At 37.8% G+C, this 17,167-nt stretch overlaps 1 protein-coding gene across 1 annotated transcript in view; it reads right to left on the bottom strand.

The window, feature by feature from the left end:
* Positions 1-15,957, bottom strand: part of sfrp1a (secreted frizzled-related protein 1a) — a 61,188-nt gene extending 45,231 nt beyond the window's left edge. The window contains exon 1 of the mRNA XM_020931035.2: positions 15,213-15,957. Within this exon, the coding sequence (XP_020786694.1) occupies positions 15,213-15,711 (499 nt within the window). The 5' untranslated portion in view covers positions 15,712-15,957. The remainder of the gene's footprint in view (positions 1-15,212) is intronic.
* Between the last annotated feature and the right edge of the window lie 1,210 nt (positions 15,958-17,167).

Genomic DNA, 17,167 nt, shown 5'->3' with positions numbered 1-17,167 from the left:
GAACTAAAACCAGGACTAAACCAGAACTAAAACCAGGACTAAACAATATGACACTAACATTAGATGGACATAATTTAAAGCAGCAGTGACCTCATATAAAAATCATTTCTCTATCAATAATATTTTTAATCTGGTTAAGTAAAGACTGGGTTTTTTATTTTCTTTAAGCAGATAAAACATCTTTTGTTCAGATGTTCGTCTTTGCTTCTCTACAGTAAAACAAAAGTCTGTTCATGGAGACTTGGGCTCAACAGACAATTTGAAGAAAACAAACATGAATTTTCAGGATGTGGTTGTTACATTCATGTAGTTTTAAAAAACATGACAATATCAAGTAATCCAAAGTATTCAGATTACGTTACTCACTTTAAGTAATTTAATGGATTACGTTACAAACTACATTTTGGGGTGTGTAATCTGTAATCTGTAGGGGAATATGTTTTAAAAGTCACCTTCCCAACACTGGTCATCACGCAGCGTTTGACGTAGAATAATGCCGGGAATATGCTCGGAAAGCTGCTTTTCTCAGCTTTTCACGGGGGGAAAATGAAGTTTCTATCTTTTACAGTTGGAAAGTTAGGCACGGTTCTATAAAACATACACCGTCATCTGGAAGGGGCCTAATAAACTGTTTGTTATCAATAAAGTCTTCGTGACGTCCCTGTACAGTATTATTCTGTGTATTTGATCAAGATTTGTCTTACCCCAGTTAAGTCTGATCTGTATCGTCTCATAATCAGGAAGTGTGTGTTAACATGCTTGTCAAACTTGTCAAAAGTGCTTCTAAACTCACCGTGGCGGGTAATTAGAACGCTCTGAATACATGCGGTGAGTGAGGAATAACTTTGGAATAACTTTGGTTTCAAATGAATCGGTTCTGTTTTTCATGTTTTAAGGTCGAATTATTCCAGTGGTACCAAAACTTCCAGTGAATTTTACAGTAAACGCCGCACGTTACATTAGCATACACTCTCCTCCATACTCTGTACACGCTCAAACCTACTATAATGTAAGCCTTCTTTGTGCCTCCATAGGGCTCCGGCACCGGCACCCCCCGCTGGGCCCTCTCCCCGTCCACCCAAACCCCACGCGAACAGCTGATGTCTGCAGTCTCCCCCCCCTCAGGCCTGTGTGGTCCTCTTACCATGAAAAGAGGCTCTTTCTCAGCCAAGCCAAGCCCAGAGCCGAGTGCACATACTGGGCTGTCAGTCATCGCGCTCGCCCCCCCCTCCTCGCCTCGCCCCCGTCCGCCAACCATTTCCATACATAAACATTCGGATACTGTACCCTTATCCCAACGGAGACCACCAACTGCTCAGGCATATAAGCTCTGACTGAAATAAGGGGAAAAAAATATACGTGGAAATTCCCAACTATTGCAAAAGAAACAATTCAATTAAAAATGTTTAAAAGGTTTAGAAGTGCACGGAAGACTATGTTCTTGTCAAAAGGTCCCGCACTACGTAAAATGAACTTTTATAAGCTTGGAGTCATGTTAGAATGGTGTTCCCTCCTCAAAAACAGACCTGGAGTTGTGTTTTGTTTCATTCGCACATGTTTGAGTAATCATTTATTAACAGTCTGGCTACATTTCCAAAGCTCAAAATGTTCCGTTCCTCCTTGTGATGTCATGTAGTGGTAGTTTTCAAGTTAACAACCCCTTTTACCTTTAGTTCAAAAGAGAGGAAATCAGCTGGAAAGTCCCCCTGGCTCGAAGGTCTCCCTGAATTGTACCCTTTATGAAACTAAAAGCTATGTTCAGACTGCAGCCTGAAGTGACCCAAATCTGATTTTTTGGCCCCTATGTGACCTGTATCTGATCTTTTAATGACAGTCTGAACCACACAGATCTGATTTTTTTTTTAAATGTGACCCAGGACACTTGGATATGTGCTCCTAAAACCGATACTTTTCTGATCTTTTGACATGTGACTTCAGTCTGAACGGCCAGGTCACATTCATCCCACCTACACGTCAGGCTCGGAGTCTAGTCGAGGTTAATGAGTTTATTCAATATTTGGGGGGGTCGCTGTATTCAGGCCAAATTGGAGGAGTCTTATTGGAACTGGTCGTTTTTTGAAATGATTGCCAAAGAAATGTCCAAGCACAGCTACAGGCATCCTGAGTCCAATGTCAACAAAAAACAAAGAGCCTGCGAGCCAAATACAAGGAGGCTAAAGACTCAAACAAACGAAGCGGCCGTGGATGTGTCACCTGTCCATTTTACCAAGAACTGGACCGGATTTTGGGAGACAATCTCAGTGTTTAGGCGACTTCCGTAAACTCTGAGTACACTCGCTGTGTGTGACGTCGTCGTGTCGTCCAATGCACATGCGGGACACTTTTAGGGGATTTAAAGTTCACACTGGAGATCACACACAAGTCACATTTAACTGGAAATGTGAACGACCTCGCAAAAAACTTGGATTTCACAAAAAAATCCAAATTGATCATTAAGCCCTGCAGTCTGAATGTCGTCTAAATTTCTATATTAATCTATATTCATATAAATTTAAATAATAATATATATTTTTTCGTTGTCTATATTATATTAATCACACACACAAGTTATAATATATCTCAAAACTGATTCAGAATGATTTTTGAAGAAATTCTGTTGCTTTCTAAGTTTCTTGTGTTGCGCTGCTTACAAATTATGTTCATGGTAATCAAGTAAGGAAATAATTAATATTTCTTTCCAAATCAACAGTTACAGAGGCTGTAGGACATTAGCCAGTCCTAGTGCCTTCGCTCACTTTCATTTCTCTCCAGCAACTAGGTCAGGAATCAAAATACAACAGACAGTTGGTTCACAAAAACCCTGGAAGTGAAAGTTCAGGCACCAGCCAATCAGCGAAGAGTCATATATTCGGTGTTGTCAACGATTCCTGAGATTTAAAGTCGGAACAAAGAGAATGTTTGGTGAATTTTGTCAAGGGGAAAGACGTTATTGTCCTTCTTCCTACGGGATTTGGGAAAAGCTTAATATACGGCGGTGCATTACATACGTCACGACCAAATAGCAGCGACTGGTTAAAAGATAAAAAGTACCTGCCTACTGTCAAGCGAACGAAATCAAAGGCTGCGAGGTCAGACGGTTTGTACGAAGTGAAACCAAGTAAAACCGGCTGATGAATCTAGGCTAGTAGGACATGGGGACAAGAGAAAAATATTTAAAATACGATTTCATAGTAAACTTCTGCGAGCAAATGCGAATTATATTGATATTACAAACTGAAAAAACGTGTGTGGCTTTGGGAAGATCGGTAAAATGAACAACATAAACAAGGCCCGATATTTCAACATTTGGTCTCGCCACATTCACATTTCATTTTATTATGATATAGAAACTGATTTTCCAACTCATCCCGCACAAAATTCCAGAGCTGAAATGATCCAGGTGATTCTAGTGAAGGTGTGAGGAGTTTTAAAAACACAGTGGAGCACTTCCTGTATTACCACATGACATCACAAGGTGGAAGAGAGTGTTTTCTGTTTGAGAGATGAACTAAACATGTGTGAATGAAACAAAACACAACTCTGGCTGTGTTTTTGATGAGGGAAGCGAAAATAGAGTAATATTTGCCCTTTAAAATGTATTATCGATTCAGTTACACAAAGTTATGAAGACCTTGTAAAACGTTCAACTGGAAAAAATTAGTAGATAGAAATATGAACTGGCAGTAGTAGAAGTGACAGTTTTAGTAGTTTACATAGACTAGAGTAGTTTATATAAAGACTAAGCTGTAGTAGTCGCACTCCAAATCCTGCTCTCACTAAAGTATACAGCTGCCGTGTCATCGGGCAAGACACTTAACTCTTCACTGACTGTACAATGGTTTGAAAGGGATACAGTTTCAACATGTATATTACCTTAAACACAAGGAAACAAAACATTTATGAATGGACTTTCAAAACTGTATTTTTGAACCTAAGCAGTAGTAGTAGTAGTAGTAGTAGTAGTAGTAGTAAGTAGAAGTAGTAGTAGTAGTAGTCATAGTAATAGTAGTAGCAGCAGCAGTAATGGTAGTGGTAGTAGTTGTGGTAGTAGTAGTAGTAGTAGTAGTAGTAGTAGTAATGGTAGTAGTAGTAATAGTAGTAGTAGTGGTAGTAGTGCTAGCAGGGGTTGTAGCAGTAGTAGTACTGGTAGTATTTATGTTAGTAGTAGTAATAGTAGTTGTAGTACTAGTAGTACAAGTAGTAATAATAGTAGTAGTAGTAGTCGTCGCGGTAGTACTAGTAGTAGCAGTAGTAGTTGTTGTTGTTGTAGTAGTAGTAGCAGCAGTACCAGTAATAGCCGTATTAGTAGTAGTAGTAGCAGTAGTAACGGTAGTAGTAGTAGTAGTAGTAGTCATAGTAATAGTAGTAGTAGCAGCAGTAATGGTAGTAGTAGAAGTAGTAGTAGTAGTAGTAGTAGTAGTAGTAGTAGTGGTAGTAGTAGTAGTAGTAGCAGCAGTAATGATAGTAGTAGTAGTAGTGGTAGCAGGAGTAGTAGTAGTAGTAGTAGTACCGACAATAGTACTGGTAGTAGGGGTTGTAGCAGTAGTAGTAGTAGCAGCCGTAGTACTGGTAGTAGTTGTATTAGTAGTAGTAGTAATAGAAGTAGTAGTAGTAGTGGTAGTAGTAGTAATAATAGTAGTAGTAGTAGTAGTAGTGGTAGCAGTTATGTTAGTAGTAGTAATAATAGTAGTAGTAGTAGTAGTAGTAGTAGTGGTAGTAGTAGTACTGGTAGTAGTAGTGTTAGTAGTCGTAATAGTAGTAGTTGTAGTAATAGTAGTAGTTGTAGTAATAGGAACAGCAGCAGACATCTACAAGTGTAATCACTATAAAACTGATATAAGTCTAGTATAAAACTTAATAACTTATAAAATACTTACTTAAGTATAAATACTGAAAAATATCATAAAACAGGTAAAATATTTGATCTTTCCTTAAAAAAATCTAAAAATGATCTTGACCTGTGTTTGAACTACAGTCATTTTGAAACACTGAAAATGGTTGTACCGAGCTTTTACTTTTTGTGAAAATCAAATTCAACAGTAACAAAAAAGTACATGGAAGTGCATTTTGACGGTCAAGTGAAGACAATTTCAACAATCTGATCCAAAGAAAAGTCCAACCAAAACTATTCCAGCCAGGTCCATGTTCTGAACGTGATAGCTGCTTTCTCGTGGTTTTGGCGAGTATCCTTCTGTTTGTCCCTCCAGAGCGATTCCTCTTCCTCTCCCCTCTCTCTCTCTCTCTTTTCTCTCTTACAACATCCCTCTTCCTCCTCCAAAGTCTTCTGTTTGTTTTCCCAATCCTCTCTCCTCCGTGTCGTTCCCCACAGGTTTGAAGAATCCAGAGCTCCGTTGGTGATAGATGGCCGGTGGAACTCAAGTCTACTTTGGTGAATTCAAGAAACAAGATCGTGTGTTTGCAAAAAAGGAACTGCCAAAACGTATTAAATTAAAAGCAGAACTGTGACTTTTACTCAAATACGTCTGTTTGAGTAACTTTTGTTCGTTGACTCCATACTTCTTGGTGGTATTGTAGCCACAGCTGCCCTGGGATAGACTGAGAGAAGGAACGTCTGCGCCATTGACCAGTACAACGACCAATCACCCACACGTACCACTTTCTCACTAGAGTCATTGCTGTCTCATTGTAGCACATGGTATTCCGAAAGATCCCCCATCCATTTAGTACCGTATTTTTTGGACTAAGGCGCACTTAAAATCCTTTAACTTTCTCAAAGATCAACAGTGCGCCTTTTAATCCTTCTGTATTACCGTATTTTCCACACAATAGGGCGCACTTAAAAGTCTTTAATTTCATCAAAAAACGACTGCGCGCCTTATAATCCAGAGTGCCTTATATATACATTTTTTGGGGTGTTTTAGTACAAATTTAGTAAACTACAAAGCCACTCCACTTGCAGCATTACGGCTCCCGTAGTCAGGAACATCGTGGAGTAATACAGACTGTGATTCCTTTTAATATCAAAATGAACCTATCAAGAGACACGCTCACAACGCCCACTTTAAACTCAAGGAGAACACACATTCACCAAGACAGGGAGACAGCGCCAAGTGACTTACGCCACAATCTGCCAACGGATCGTGGACGCCTGGACTAAGGGTCAGTATCAACTATGGTACGAGCTTTCACCAAAACCAGAATCATTACTGAACTGAACTCCAGGGAACAGTAACCACACTGACTCGGATAATGACGAGAGGGATGTGGACGTGCTGGACACTGTAATCACCGAACTGTTTGAACAATTATGAGTTATTGTGAATACACGAACAATTTAGCATCTCACATAGTATGTTTTTTACGTGTTACAATTGAACAAAGTTGAGAGTTATTGTGAACGCGTTAAATAAAGTTTGACTGACTTATCTAACTGTTGTGTTTCGTTTAATGCGCCTTATAGTCCGTTTTATATGTGAAAAAAGATTGAAAATAGACCATTCAATGACAGTGCACCTTATAACCCAGAGCACCTTATAGTGCAGAAAATACAATAATTGTGTGTGGTGCTTACTGACCTTGACCCAGTTTTATGTGGTACACGGCACTCAAAAATCTGCCAAAGTTTTTTAGTACGACTTTGGTAAACTATGAAGCAGCGCCACTTGATGGATTGTCAGAGCAGTCAGGAGCCTCATGGAGTAAAACACAATCACCAAAACAGCAAGGCAATGGATCGTGGATGCCTGGGCTAACGTGTCAGTCTCAAGTGTCGTCCGAGCTTTCACGAATCATCACTGAACAGCTAAGAAACAGTGACAAGACTGACTCGGATAATGACAAGCGGATGCCGAAATCGCCCAACTGTTAAACTCAGACATTGAAGATGAAGAATTTGTTGGATTTGAAGAGGATGGAAGAGGAATGAACTGAAAGAGTGAGTGTATTTTGTATTTTATGTTACAGCTGAACAATGTTGAGAGTTATTGTGGACAAACTGAATAAAGTTTGGCTGGTTTCGCTTAATGCGCCTTATAATCCGGTGTGTCTGATGTATGAAAATAGATGAGAGAATTCAACACTACTGACATTGCGCCTTATAATCCAAAAAATTCAGTCGTTGAATTGTGACTTTTGTGACGTTTGTCCTTGTCTGTTCTATGTTTGTTTACAGCGTTTGGCCAGCTGTAAGGTTTTTCAAGTGCTTCATAAATTTATAAAAGTTGGTATGGTATTAGGGCTGGATATCATTAAGAAGTTGCCGAAATGATACATACCGTGATACATAGGCCACGGTACGATACATATCTTGATACAGTGCTCTTTCGGTTCTATACGGTATATTTCAAATCGTCAAAAAGTGTCTAAATCATGTGAAGTCTTTGTTAAACCACTTCTTGTGCAAAGTTCATATGAAACACTCCAGTTTTAATCATCGAAACTGTGAAAATGTCAAATGTGACGCATAAACGAGTTCCTTTCCTCTAAACAAGCAACAAAATTGTAGCTCTAAAACAAAATAATTTCGTAAAATACACCAAAAAATACTCTTGGCAATATATCGATACAGCAGCCTACAATATCAATACTGTGTCGTCAAAATAAACAATATGATATATCGATATTTTGATATTTTTGCACAGCCCTATATGTATCCAAGTATTAACCAAACCTTTCTTAGCTTCTGAGATCTGACGACTTCAAATTTTAACAAGCAAACATAGTTAGAAGTATCTGAATAACTGCTTAAATATTCCAAAACAGACAGAGTTTGATTAACATTTTCCCATGAGGTAATCCCATGGAAAACTTCACTTTTCTTCGCATTTTCAGGTGTTTTACTGTTCGAACAAATCTTGAAAAGCGTGCATTCTTACTGTGTGCTTGCACTCCACAGATCTCACCTGTAACCTGATGGAACCGCCGATTTGTCTCCATTCCATATACAGAACGTTCAAAGTGAAGCAATAACATCTCCATCGTACAGAAGCCGAGAGGGGTCACAACAAACGCAAACGGCGCAACAAATACAAATGCGACAACACATCAAAAAGCCACAACGGAAATGACCGCGGGACTCGATTTTAATGCAAACACCGCAGCAAATACAAACGCCACAACACAAACGCAAATGCCACAACACATTAAAAAGCCGCAACACATCAAAAAGCCACAACACATCAAAAAGCCACTGCGGAAGTGACCACGGGACTCTATTTTCCGACGGACCGATCAAGCGGCAAGTGAAGAAGAAGAACTACAACGTGAAAAGTAAAGGAACGGAGAAGTTGGAAACATAAGTAAAAGTAATTTAATGTTTTATCATTATTCGTTTCACGTTGTAGTTCTTCTTCTTCACTTGTCGCTTGATCAGTCCGTCAGAAAATAGAGTCCCGCGGTCACTTCTGTTGTGGCTTTTTGATGTGTTGTGGCATTTGCGTTTGTGTTGTGGCTTTTGTATTTGTTGCGGCGTTTGCATTAAAATCGAGTCCCGCCGTCATTTCCGTTGTGTTTTTTTTTTTGGTTTGTTGTGGCTTTTTGTTGTGTTGTCACATTTGTATTTGTTGCGCCGTTTGCGTTTGTTGTGACCCCTCTTGGCTTCCGTACCATCAAGACGAGGAATGGACAAAAGTTACATAATGCGCCTTTAATGGAACAAGTAAATAATATTTTTAGGTAAGCTACCAAAAAATAATGGAGTTGGACCACGTTACCAAATCATGTTACTCAAGTAAAATGTAGTAGGACTGTGAAAACTAAAAGTACAACAAAATGGAAGGAAATGTGGCTGATTACCCTATTTGGCTCATTATCAGCAATTCTTTGGCATAAATTTCATACTGACAGATGCAGTTTCAAACTCTATTTCCAATCCTTTCTGGACTCTATCCCAGTGTTGTCCTTGGGCTCCACAAACACCTTGGAGTCAATGGCTACCACATGTGTCCACTTTGTCCAGTACAGCCTCTTCAGTAGACTGTACACTGATCATTAGATTTACTGCACATTAAGGCGGGGGCAAGATGCATTCAAAATCTTAAGCAAAAGATTTGAAAAAATTATTTGAAAATAAGTAGCATGCCCAACAAAAACTACAAACCAGCTAGAAAAGTTTTGGAAAATGGTTGAATTTTTCAGACACACATGGCAAAATCAGTTTGGAGTACTATTACTTCAAAGTCAATGTAATCGCAAGGATAAGAAAATGAAATAAATAATGCAAAATTTTCAACAGATAGGCCACAAAAACAAGAAAAACATAATCAAACATGAAGCAGAAGAGCAAAAAATAAATGTTCAAATAAACCTAAAGCTTGTAGACACAGTGGGAAGAGAAAAACCTTTTTTTACGTTTTCAGGACTAGACTAGATGGAAATTACTATTACATTGTAAGTAGGGTGCATCATTTGCCCAACTTTTTGGAAATTTTTTGAAAATCAATCTGTACCTAGTATAAATTTTTTACACTTGCCAAAGTAAACTTCCATGAGAAATTTCATGAAATATTATTGATATCTACTGGGCCCACCAAGCCTCTGAAGCCTTAAATCTGAGCTGATAAATCAGGTTTTCTTTAATAACATCAGAAATAATTAATTTAGCCTCATAGTATCAATGGAAGTTGAATATAAATATGGAAATTGTGGATCATTTGGTATCACTTTAATGTCTCTATCATCATTAGTTTCTGAGATATGGCAAAAGTGTCATTTCTTTGGGACTTCAAGGACCTTGAATAAGCAATATTATAAAAATATATATATAATAATAATTCATAATAATAATAATAAATGATAATATATATATATATATATATAATATATATATATATATAGATAGATAGATAGATAGATAGATAGATAGATAGATATATATATAGATATAAAAACATGATCTTTAAAGTTATAAAAAAAAAAAAAAAAAAAAAAAAAAAGCTTTTCTGCCAGAGCCTTATGGACATCATTAGACTGGAAATTAAGGCTTTGAGGCTTGGTGGACCCAATAGATATAAATTGAGCTCAATTGAGCTAATATTCCACAGATTTTCTTTTAATTGGTATTGTCACATGTTAAACTTGGGTGCAAGTTGAATTTCTGACACTGGGGCAAATTATACACCCTAATTGTCAGATATACTCAAGTAGTTTGGGCATGGTGTCTGAAAACTGTTGAACTAAATGTACTTATGTAAACTCATAACTTATGTGTGTGTATTTGATTGATTTATTTCTTTTCAAAAATGATATTAAAATGGTTTTCGGTATTGATTTCATGAACATTACCAGAACAGTCAGGCCCAATTTATTCATCTTAAGTGTTCAGTCTGCTCCAAACCACATGCTTTTAGTGACAGAAGACTGGCTGGAGACTTCTCCAATCTGATCACTGAACATTAGACTTGACTAAATCTCCATCTCGATCAAATGAAATCAAATGTACCAATTACTTTTTCCATGTATCCTCATCTCCTCATCTCCTAGCCCTGAGCGTTTGACCTTTGACCTGCTTTTGACACCAGTGGAGCAGATCAGATCCTCAAGTGTGACCGCGTAGATGGGCAGGACTTTCACGTCTGGATTTCCTCCCAAAAGGTTCCTCCTGACTCTTTTTGTTGGCGTTTTTAGCCCTCTGAAACAACACGGCAAACCCCACATCTACATCACAGGTGTGGAACTCGACACCCATTAAAAGACAGGCCTGTTTGCTTTGCCGAGTCAAATCACTGCTCCGAAAAACCATCAGCTAAAACAACAACTGGTCCAAAAGGGCTAGCGCAGGAAAAGCAACGTCCCGAGGCTAAGAGAATGTTTGCTAGCTAGTTGTGTAAACTATGCGCGGAAGTTGACAACACTTTTGAACTCATGATAACTTTCAGCAAATGACAAAATAGACTCAGAAGTGTATGAGCTACTTGTTCTCATTAGTTTATGTTGATCCAAACTAACAATGTTAACTTGTTCTACTTAAAAAATGTAAGTTTAGTTACTTGAATCACTCAAATATTTAAAAAAAAAGACATTTATATAAAAATCTACACATTTCCATTGTGTTTTAGTGTCTCATGGTGCACTTTTGCCTTTTGCAAACATTTTTCAAATGTTTTAACAACTTAAAACATCTAAGTTCAGTTAACTTGAATCACTCAAATATTTCTTTATTTATTTATTTTTTTTTTGTCTCATGGTGCACTTTGAGCCTTTCGTACATACTTTTTCCTGTTTTTAACTACTTAAACTATTTAAGCCCAGTTACTTGAATCACTCAAATAGAAAAAAGATGACCCTGAAATAAAAATGTACACATTTGTGTTGTTGTTTTTTTGTGTCTCATGGTGCACTTTGAGAGTTTCACAAATGTTTTTTCCAATGTTTTAACTTCTTAAAAAAATTTATGTCCAATTAACTCTCACTCAAATAAAAAAAAAGACATTTATATAAAAATCTACACATTCCCATTGTGTTTTAAATGTCTCATGGTGCACTTTGAGTCTTTTGCAAACATTTTTCAAATTTTTCAAAACATTTAAATAAAAATTTACTTTTTTTTTTTTTTTTTTTTTGTCTCATGGTGCACTTTGAGCGTTTCGTACATGTTTTTTGCAGTTTTTAACTACTTGAACAATGTTGAATCACATAAAAAGAACAAAAAGATGACATTTAAATCTATAATTTTTTTTTTTTTTTTATGTCTCATGGCGCACTTAGAGCCTCTCGCAACAGTTTTTTTCAATGTTTTTAACAACTTAAAAAATGTAAGTCCAGTTACTTGAATCACTCAGATAGAAAACAGATGACATTTAAATAAAAACCTACTTTTTTTTCGTGTTTTATGTCTCATGGTGCACTTTGAGCTTTTCACACGTTTATCCAATGTTTTTAACAACTTAAAAAATGTAAGTCCAGTTAACTTGAATCACTCAAATAGAAAAAAAGACATTTATATAAAAATCTACACATTCCCATTGTGTTTTAATGTCTCATGGTGCACTTTGAGTCTTTCGCAAATGTTTTTCCAATGTTTTAACAACTTTAAAAATGTAACTTCAGTTAACTTGAATCACTCAAATAGAAGAAAATGACACTTAATATAATAAAAATCAACTTTTTTTTTTTTTTTGTCTCATGGTGCAATTTGAGCCTTTCGTACATGTTTTTCCAATGGTTTTACCTACTTAAAAAATGTAAGTCCAGTTAACTTGAATCACTAAAATAGAAAAAAAAGACATTTATATAAAAATCTACACATTTCCATTGTGTTTTAATGTCTCAAGGTGCACTTTGAGCCTTTCGCGCATGTTTTTCCAATGTTTTTAACTACAAATGGCAAAAAACCCAACCTAATTTGACCTACTTTCGGGATCACGTGTTAATTGCGATTGCTAATTATGCTAGTAAACAGTAATTAAAAGATTAATGGGGTACTTTAAAAACACATTAACAAATAGTGTATAAATTCTAACAGGAATCTAATGAACTACTTAGTATACTGTTTACTGACACTAAACAATTAGTACTACCCCAAACGTTTTGTGCAGGGTACTTGCATGAACATATTTAAATGCATTCAACTGACTTTTTTGAACAACACTTTATGATTTGAACTCATTTAAAGTGTCTAGTCAATAAAATACAGAATGAACAGAAAAAGTTGTGATAAGGTAAAACACTATGCTACTGTGACTTGTTTTAAAACATAATATTGCTTAAAATTTACGGAAATTATAATCTGTTAAGTACGATAAACTCAATAAACTAACTGTGAAAGTTGCTTTGTTTTGGCAAATGTCTCTCAAAACAAAATACAAAAACAGTATTGGAAAAAAAAAAAAAAAGAAGAAGCGAGCCAGCTACTGCACTATCTTCGTGCACAATAACAATTTTGGATCTCAAGACTGACAATTAGCAAATGTGAAACTGTTGGCAGCCTCAGTTTAGTTATGCAACATTTCGTACGCAGACAACATCGCTCAAATTGCAGTATTTTCATTTTCATTTACGACAAATGTTTATTTTGTACAATCAGCTGGCCGATTTATGGCAGCGTTCCTAATACAAAGCGATTATCACAGGCCTGTATTTATCCAAGCCAAGCCCAAAAGATTAGATAAAAAATAAATAAATAATGTTCCAGAAGGGCGACCATAGAAAAGCAGCATCACTAGGCTAAAATAACTTTTGGTAGTTACCCATGTGTTAATGGTAAACTGCACCGAATGCTTTCAACTCGTGACAACAAGGGCAAATACCAACTAAAAAATAATGATTTACTTAATATGAACTTAAAAATTTCATGTTGATCCATCAAATCATTATTTTTATTTTAAATTACTACAAGTGCTTATTTCGTACAATCAGCTCACTAATTGGGGGCATATTTCCCAATGCATTTATCATTAAAAAAATTATAAATAAATAAATAAAAATCAATCAATCAATAATAATAATAATAATAATAATGACCTGTAAAATAAAATAAAATAAAATAAAATAAAATAAATAAAATAAAACAAAATAAAATAAATCACTTGCAAAATAAAATAAAATAAAATAAATCACCTGCAAAATAAAATAAAATAAAATAAAATGAAATAAAATAAAATAAAATAAAATAAAATAAAATGAAATAAAATAAAATAATCCTTCAGCTGCAGTCTATCCTGGACAAAAGTCTTAGCTCTGCAGTCGTGCACACTTTTGAATGGAGCCTTTCTTTAACACTGTTCTCTAATGGGCCTCATTGACCCCAATAAAAACCCACTCTCCACAGCTCCCAATGGCCATAATACTCTACTGTTATATTTACTGCCGCGCTTATAATGGCAATACTATACCACCATTCACACCTTTTCACACATCACAGTCATAAAAGAGGATCACTTCAATTTTTATGTTATCTTAAAGCAACTAATTGCGCAGTGCTAAGTGTGCGTTTGTATGTAGTCGGTGATGTAAGTTGTGGACTTTAAGTAGTAGCTTTAAGTAAAAGGTCAACAAACAAACAGCTTTTGTTCTTTTTCGGCTCATACTTGTGACTTTTGACGTTGTTTTGCTACTGCTTGATGCACTCTGCTCCACTTTTTACTCCAAAATGTACTTCAGATTGGCTTTGGTGCTATTCTGTCTTATTATTTGCAGTTCTTTTTATTGTTACTCTACACTGTTGATACAATCGCAGGCTTTGTACTAGTTGGCAAAGCTGGCAAAGCACTTATGACTATCCCAGTGTTGCAAAAGCGAGCCAAAATCATACTGGTTCTGATTATTAACCATGCACATACAGCCTACTTAACTACCCAAAAAATTAAATAAAATAATCCTTCAGCTACTATCTGGCCCGCTCCGCTTTTTACCCGAAAATTTGCTTCTGAATTAATTTATTTTTTCTCATTTAAGTGGCAAGATTATGTTTTGTCTTTGTTGCCAATCTAGCCCAATACTGGCAACCTGTTTTGTTTATTAAATTTTTTTTTAATCATTCTCCTTCAGTGTTAATACAATCGGGGGCATTGTACTTGCTTCAAAGCGCTTACGTCTACGCTAGTGTTGCGAACGTGTGCCAAAAATCATACTTGTTCTGATTACTAACCGCATACAACTGACACATGTCCAACTCTCCAAATTGCAATTGCCAACTCTGCAAACGAAAAGTTACAAAAACACCGCTTGTTGCACAACGTGGTGGTTTTAAGTTGCATGTACTTAAATAAAAACATATTGTGTAAAAGTCTGTCAAATATCACTGTGAATATACAAACAATACATTTCTTCACTTTCAATTTAACCATTAAAGTGTTAAATTTATAGAGTTAAAGGACTCAGATTACACTATTTTCTGTTAGTTTTCTTCGTTGTTTTTTGTTTCATGTACAAGTTTAACACACAAACTCTGCCTATTTAGTTCTTCTCTTAAATGGAAAACACTACAAGTTATGCTCCACTGTGTTTTTAAACTCCATACACGTTCATTAAAATCATTTGGATAATTTCCGCTCCGGGAAAGCCCGTCTTTACTAAACAAAACGTCAAAAAAAGTAGATGTTAACTTGAAAACTACCGCTTCGTGACATCATAAGGTGGAACTTCGCATTTTGAGACTAAAAAAAGGTAACAACACTGTAACATGCGTAATATAGAACGTTTAAGTGCGTTTTCATCGTTTCGTCAAACCGCATTGGTGCCCCCCCGTCGGTCCCGCCTCGCCCCGCCACCGCCCCTGCCCGGCGAACCGAAGCGCGCCGTAATTGCCCCCTCACCTGTCGGTCTCGTGGCGTCGGTGGCGTTGGGCTGCGTCATGGCGATGCACACGTCGTCCTGGGGGAACTTGTCGCACGTGAGCATCTCGGGCCAGGGGAAACCGAACGCCTCCATGATCGGGGTGCAGCCGTCGCGCACCGCCTCGCACAGCCACCGGCACGGGTAGATGGGTCTGTCCAGGCACACGGGGGCGAACAGCGAGCACAGGAACACTTGGGTCCCCGGGTGGCAGTTCTTGTGCACGAGCGGTACCCAGCTGCTCGCCTGCTGCTTCACCTCCGCCATGCTCTCGTGCTCCAGGAGGTTGGGCAGCAGCATCTGGTTGTAGCCTACGGTGTGGCACAGGCGCAGGTCGTCCGGTATGTCCACGCACTGGGGGGGCTTGCCGTACCCGCGACCCCCGTTGTACGCGTCCGACCTCCAGCCCAGGTACTCGTACTCGGACGCCGCGCAGGCACAAACCAGCGCCAGGGTCACCAAACTCCGCAAGAAGCTCATTTTCTTGGAAGTAAATTGAAACTTCACTCCAAAATAACGCAACTGAAAAGCTAAACGGATCTACTAAGTCCTCCTCGGGTAACTCCAAACCTCTGCGGTGCTCTCTCGTGCGCGTCCCAGCTCAAAGTGGCGAGTGAGCGCAGCGCGGAGGAACAAGAGCGGGTTGTAAAGTGCGCAACGGCCAATGGGAGCCTTCTGCGCCATTTGGCCCGGCCGCTGTCACTCAAAGCGCTTAATTACCAGTGTGTAAAACTCGGCAGGAGCCCGCGGCCCCTCCTTTCACTGCCCCCACTTGTACTTCCTTTGTCAAAACAAAACATTCACCAACTCAAATGAGCCTGCGCCCAAACGAAACGGGCTGCGTGCGGATCGAGGAGCAGTTCGTTGAGCGCGGCGCAATCCACAGCTTTTGGGCTTTTTGGAAATAGTGCAAGAAGTGTGTCTAATCTCGAAAACATTGTGGTGAATTCTGCTTTTGCATATTTGGAAAAACAGAACACAAAACAGTTGGCATGATTAAAAAAAAAACTATTTGTTATTTTGTTTCCTAATGAAAAACACGCATGAAGTTGTGTTTTTTTGTTTCATTCACACGTTTAACACACAAACCCTGCTCGAGTTCTAATCTCAAACTGAAAACACTCTGTTCCAACTTGTGATGTCATCTGCTCCACTGCGTTTTTAAACTCCAATCATTTATTTTGTTTCAGCACTAGAATTTCCAGTCTCTGATGAACTTCTTTTAACTTGAAAACTAACACTTCATGACATCATAAGATGGAATAGAACATTTTGAGCTTTGGAGATGTAGACAGACTAATAGGACACGAGGATTACTCAAATATGTGTGGATGAAACAAACACAACTCCAGGTCTGTTTTTGAGGAGGGAACAACATTAGAACATGACTTAAAGGTTGTATGGAGGATTTTTTGTTTGTTTCAAATTGTCAATGAAAGTTTAAAATACCATTACAGAGACGCAGCAGCTTTGTAATTATGATGACCAAAAAAAAAATAAAGAAAATCTATCAACTGTGGACGTGTTGAGGCCAGATAAACATCAGCCAATAGAAAACGAGGCTGCCTCATTTTCTATTGGCTGTTAGGTTGTCAATCAAACTCCCTACGTTTCTAAGGTAACTATGCAGCAGTTCTTAGAGGCTTTTTCTAATTGTGACTCTCTCGCAGTTCGCATAAAGTTTGTCGCGACGTCGGACGAGAATCCACGACCAGTTCGCCGCAAAAGAAAGTCGGTTTTTGAGGTCGCTGAAAGACGAAGAGAAGGAGAAAAGGAGCGAAGACGAACTGAGGTGATTCTTGGAGATTCCTTTCAGTGATGGCGCGACTGAAGTGGACGAAGGGTCTAAAAACTGAGGTGTCTGTCTCTAAATTATTTCTAGAGGGACCTGTGGAGGAGGAAGGTGGTGTCAAGGACTATCGCTGAATTTCTCTTT

This window comes from Boleophthalmus pectinirostris, unplaced genomic scaffold (genome assembly GCF_026225935.1).
Source record: "Boleophthalmus pectinirostris isolate CB_2022bp ecotype Guang Dong unplaced genomic scaffold, ASM2622593v1 HiC_scaffold_4, whole genome shotgun sequence".
Classification (NCBI taxonomy): Eukaryota; Metazoa; Chordata; class Actinopteri; order Gobiiformes; family Gobiidae; genus Boleophthalmus; species Boleophthalmus pectinirostris.
The sequence above is the reverse complement of the archived record's forward strand: the minus strand, read 5'-3'. Positions and strand labels throughout refer to the sequence as shown.